Source organism: Pristiophorus japonicus, chromosome 11 (assembly GCF_044704955.1).
Source record: "Pristiophorus japonicus isolate sPriJap1 chromosome 11, sPriJap1.hap1, whole genome shotgun sequence".
Classification (NCBI taxonomy): Eukaryota; Metazoa; Chordata; class Chondrichthyes; family Pristiophoridae; genus Pristiophorus; species Pristiophorus japonicus.
Genome location: NC_091987.1, coordinates 134,078,634 through 134,084,633, shown reverse-complemented (window position 1 = coordinate 134,084,633; position 6,000 = coordinate 134,078,634). Strand labels below are relative to the sequence as shown.

At 44.0% G+C, this 6,000-nt stretch overlaps 1 protein-coding gene across 1 annotated transcript in view; it reads right to left on the bottom strand.

Annotated features, from left to right (window-relative positions):
• Positions 1-4,081: 4,081 nt before the first annotated feature.
• The window catches only part of LOC139276309 (TSC22 domain family protein 1-like), a 307,775-nt gene continuing 305,856 nt past the window's right edge, over positions 4,082-6,000 (bottom strand). The window contains exon 2 of the mRNA XM_070894105.1: positions 4,082-4,290. Coding sequence (XP_070750206.1) covers positions 4,275-4,290 — 16 coding nt within the window. The 3' untranslated portion in view covers positions 4,082-4,274. The remainder of the gene's footprint in view (positions 4,291-6,000) is intronic.

Here is a 6,000-nt window from a genome sequence, read left to right as displayed (position 1 = left end):
GGGCCTATGTTCATCTTCCACATAGCAGCCCTGGGAAGTGACATTATCTGGCCCTCAGACTCCGATTACCATTTGTATATGGAGCAGACAGGTAAAGGGCAGACAGCTGCAATCCCAGCAGCGGTAGGGTGAGGGTGATTGAGGCCGGAGAAATTAGGCGGTGGAAGGCCACACTGCCTGATTTTCCCTTGTTCTCCATCGCTATCGTGCTCCATTTCAGGCGGGACTGTGGAGGGGAATACAACCCTCACAATCTGGCTGACATGAAAAATATGCAGTTGGGGAAGGATAAGTCTCAATTTGATTAAAACTTCCTTCTAACTGTCTCCTCAATTGGAAATGGCTATATTCTTGCTTGATGTTCTGAAACATCTGTTCTCGAACTCGTACTCCAGCATGAGTCAACAGCTTCACAAGAGGAGAGATAGAACTGGGAACTTTTAAAAATTTTATGAAAAACAGGACCTAAAAAGAAATAATGAAATTGTGACAGCAGTTGCGATGATGCAGATTCATGTAATTGTATATAAGGGTAGGAGAAGGAGGACAACATACCTGGCTGTGTATGTGGAAGGACTGGGTGTGAATGTGCAGTCATATGGAAGCAGAGAGGGAGAGGAAGATGCACAGCGTAAACAGGAGCTGCAGAGACTGGCCTGGTTGTGAACTGGCACCACTCCAATGTTTGATCATTAAACAAACAGGCAACATTTTCTCACGTTTCTTTGGATGTTCTATTGGCTTCTTATACTAAAGATGAAGTACAAGGGTTTGTGTTAAACCTTCACACAGTATTAAGGACATCAAATATTTTCAGTCATAAATTGGAAAAGAAATAATGACAACATGAGGGGTAGGAAAGAAGAATATCAGAGAATCTAGACCGCAAATAAGATTTGATGAATTGAAAAAATGTGATCTAGTAACACCGACACGGGGTGATCCAGAGGCACGGGGCGATCCAGAGACCCCTACATGGGGAGATCCAGTGACCGCTATGGGGGAGATCCAGTGACCCCTACATGGAGATCCAGTGACCCATATATGGGGAGATCTAGTGACACGGGGAGGTCCAGTGACATGGGGGGATCCAGTGACCCCTACATGGGGAGATCCAATGATACCCTACATGGGGTGGTCCAGCGAGACTTGCATGAGGTCAGTGTCTACAAATGATGGTGAAGTAATATCTACATGGAGTAATACACTAATGGCTAAACAGAATTGTACAGTAATTCCTGCAGTCGGATGGTGAAACCCACCCGGTGGTTTAGAAATACCTTCCTAAAGTGTTACAGTAATACCCATGGCTAGAGGTTCAGTAATACCTGCATAGAACGGTGAAGGTTTTCAACTCATTTTCTTTTCCTTTCTCTCATTCTCTGATTCTTGTATCTTTGTATTTCTGAGAGTACGGTACTAGATGTATGGAACCGTCCACTTCCATTCTTTCATTTTCTTACTAAAAACTAGCCCAAAACAGGTAACTTTATTGCATTCCCAAACATGTAGCTCATTATTTCAGACTCTTTCACCAAATGTCCTTTTTCGATAATCCCCATTCTGGCAAAGTGACAGGTGAGTAAGCTTTTTCTTTTTTTTTTAAATGGAGCAGGTGCCGATTTTTGTTCGTATTTTTTTCTGAATGTAGCTTGTGCTTTGTAGTAATAAAATACAGCCAGCCCCAGTTGTTAAAATCAACATCTGAAAGTTTCAGTTTTGGAGCTGGCAGTCAATTCCAGACAACATAATGCTTCTGTTATCAGAATCGAGAAAAACATGAAACAGAATTGCTCTACAAGAGATTTCTACTGCAGTAGGTCTGATTAGTTCTGCAGGCATAATTAGAAATCCTAGTCCAATGTTCCATTAAAACGCATAGTGAGATGGTGGATGTATAATTTTGTGTGTGTATATGTGTTTCACTATGCAAAATGAATCAATTCCTCATTGAAAATTTTCAGTATAAACTAATTAGTGCTTAATGTAATGAGTAAGGTCTGGATTGGATCCATAGTGAAGGCATTCGTGCAATTAATACCACATATTTATAAGCACAGTGAAGATGAGGAGACTTCTGAAAGCAGACGTTTCCTGCTGTGGTTTGAATACAGTGACTTGCAAAATGTCCCAAACTTCAGCAGCAACTGCTATTTTTTCCAACTTCACTAAATCTCTCTAATTTTCAGCAGTGACAAATATTAAAGAAGCCTTTGTCACTCAAACTCACAAATGGCATCCTCCTGTGATCATGGTGCCCTATCCCTCCTTGTTCTCCCTTGACCTCTCTGCAGCCTTTGACACGGTCAACCACACCATCCTCTTCCAATAATTCTACTTCCTTGTCCAGTTCAGTGGGACAGTCCTCACTTAGTTCCACTCTTAGCCATCCAATCACAGCCAGAACATCTCCAGCAATGGCTTCTCTTCTTGCCTCAACAACGTTGCCTCTGATCCCCCAAGGATCTATCCTTGGCCCCACCCCTTTCCTTATTTACATGCTGCCCCATAGCAACAATGTCCAATGACGTGGAGTCAGCATCCACATGTACGATAACAACACCCAACTCAATCAGCTCCGCTGGGCAGGCCACATAGTCTGCATGCCAGACATGAGACTCCCAAAGCAAGTGCTCTACTCGGAGCTCCTTCATGGCAAACGAGCCAAAGGTGGGCAGTGGAAACGCTGCAAGGACACCCTCAAAGCCTCCCTGATAAAGTGCAACATCCCAACTGACACCTGGGAGTCCCTGGCCTAAGACCGCCCTAAGTGGAGGAAGTGCATCCGGGAGGGCGCTGAGCACCTCGAATCTCAACGCCAAGAGCATGCAGAAATCAAGCGCAGACAGCGGAAAGAGCGTGCGGGAAACCAGTCCCACCCACCCCTCCCCTCAACGACTATCTGTCCCACCTGTGACAGAGTCTGTGGCTCTCGTATTGGACTGTTCAGCCATCAAAGAACTCACTTCATGAGTGGAACAAGTCTTCCTCGATTCCGAGGAACTGCCTATGATGATGCTACCTCCTCTACCACTTATCTCAACCCCTCCATTGCTTCTATGTTGTCAAGCTGCTTATCCAACATTCACTCTTGGGTGAGTTACAATTTCATTGGAAAGGCTGAAGATGTAATTTTCGGCCCCTGCCACAAACTCCATACCCTTGTCAACCCATCCAACCCCTCCCCAGCCCCTGTCTCTGGTTGATGCAGACTGTTCGCAGCCTTGCCATCCTATTTGAACCGGGAACTAAGCATCCGACCCCATATCCTCTCCGTCACAAAGACTGCTTACTTCCATCTCTGTCACATTGCCCGCCTTCACACCTGCCAAAGCCCATCTGCCCCTGAAACCCTTATCCATGCCTTTGTCCCCTCCAGACTCAATTCTTACAATGCTCTCATGGCCGGGCTCCCTCCTTCATCCTCCATGAACTTCAGTTCATCCAAACCTCTGCTGCCTGTATCCTATCGCACATCAAGTCCTGCTCCCCTGTATTCACTGAACTACATTGGCTTCTGGTCCATAAAGGCCTCAACCTTGTGTTTAACTCCCTTTGTGGTCTCGCTCCTCCCTGTTTTTGTAACCTCCTCCAGCTTCAATGGGCCCCAAAAGTGCACTCCTGCTCCTCCTGGCCCCAGTAAGGAAAGTTTTTGATTTACCTTAGAGGGCCTCTCCTTCCCAGCCAGGTTTAACTGAGTGGTGGGAGCTCCAATCAGCGGGCTATTACAATGCCTTTGGAGATCTAATGGCATTACAGGGCCCCAGATTTTAATATATTCATGACGTTAAAATGGCAGCCAGCGAGAATTGAGCAGGAATGGGGTAGTAAGTACTCTCAGGCCATGTTAGCTGCCCTCCCCTTTCCTACTGGGCAAGATGGGTTAAAAATTTCCCTCTGAAGTTAACAGCCTGAAAAGCTCAAAGGTTGAAAATTGTATTTTTGGTGTTGAGTTAGTGAAGTGCAAGGCTCACTATCAGCACCCATTTAAAAAATTAACCTTTAACTAGAAATGAATTTAGTCTTTTTAAATGACTCAAACTTTATTTAAATTCTAAGTGCTGATGATCTAATTAGAGAGCTATATGGGAGCCGTACAAGGAGCTGAACAAATATCGAGTCAACAAGGTGTTGAGTGCTGAAGTACATCCGCACACCTCCGCCAACGACAATCGCTGCTGATGTCAGGTCAGTTCCGTCACTGCTGGACTCCACACTCCTCCCTGCCCACTCCCTCAATGGAGTCCTCAGACTGGCTGCTCACACAGAAAAACTCACAACCGGAATAAACTGAAAAAGAATGAAAGGGTGTAAAATAATTTCAAATTTTAGCTATTTTGATTTCTGAAGGAGACTCATTGTTTAAGTAGTGCTTACCCAAAATAAAAAGCCTTCATTTAAAATGCATTTTATAAATATTGCTACTGAGAAATCGTGGCATAAATTTAATTGGTATTAAGTTTTGAAATTCCTGAACTGAAAATAGTTTCCTTCACTCCCCCCGCGCCCCTCCTCCATTTTGTTCGTCATAGGATCTGACAATGAATTGTAGCCACCTCATTGCTGCTATATAGATTGAAGCCATGAGTATTGCTTGGTGTAAGTAGTACTTGAAGCAGACTGCATCAAATCTTGCCCTTGTGAAACGACAGATACATCATTTGACCTGACTTTATGACATTGCACAACACCCCAGGTTTATGTTTGAAATCACAAGGTCAAAATATTTGTTTTGGCAAAACTATCTGTATTCAAAATAACTATCATTGTAAATTGGAGAATACTTTTTCTCTTTCTCTCTCCCATTTCCCCTGGCACAACAAAAATAAAGTGCATCTTTTCCGCTTCCTGAACCCAGGACCAAGTTTTTAAAAGTGTTCAGCTCCTACACATAATTCCTACGTAAATTACCTGGATGCACAGTATGTTTTCAGATGACTTGTAAAATTAGAATTTGATGTCAGCATTGGCTCAGTGGGTAGCACACGTGCCTGAGTCAGAAGGTTGTGGGTTCAAGTCCCACTCCAGAGACTTGAGCACAAAAAAAACTAAGCTTGCACTGTCGGAGGTGCCGTCTTTCAGATGAGACGTTAAACTGAGGCCCCGTCTGCTATCTCAAGTGGATGTAAAAGATTCCATGGCACTATTTCGAAGAAGAACAGAGGAGTTATCCCCAGTGACCTAGCCAATATTTATCCCACACTCAACATAACAAAAAAGCAGATTATCTGGTCGTTATCACATTGCTGTTTGTGGGAGCTTGCTTGTGTGCAAATTGGCTGCTGCGATTCCTACATTACAACAGTGACTACACTTCAAAAGTACTTCATTGGCTGTAAAGCGCTTTGAGACGTCTGGTGGCCGTGAAAGGTGCTGCATAAATCCAAGTCTTCTTTCTTTCTAGAATGGTGGGTCTATGGGTGCACAGCATAACTCTGGATAGGCGGGAATCATCACAGTACAGTAAGAGCAAATAAGGGAATTTTAAAAGCAACTAAAGATGCAAATGTTTTCACCTGCTTGCCTGAAGGTATTCTTCCCCTTTCCTAGTGCTTAAGAAACATACTCTACTGTACTGAATGTAATCCAACTTTACAACAAAAGTCCTGCTACAACTGTGCAGAGTATTGGTGAGGCCACACATGGAGTACTGCATGCAGTTTTGGTCTCCGTATTTAAGGAAGGATATACTTGCATTGGAGGCTGTTCAGAGAAGGTTCACTCGGTTGATTCTGGAGATGAGGGGGTTGACTTATGAAGATAGGTTGAGTAGGTTGGGCCTGTACTCATGGGAATTCAGAAGAATGAGAGGTGATCTTATCGAAACATATATGATAATGAGAGGGCTTGACAAGGTGGATGCAGAGAGGATATTTCCACTCATAGGGGGCATAGTCTCAGAATAAGGGGCCGCCCATTTAAAACTGAGATGAGGAGGAATTTCTTCTCTGAGGGTTGTAAATCTGTGGAATTCTCTGCCCCAGAGAGTTGTGGAGGCTG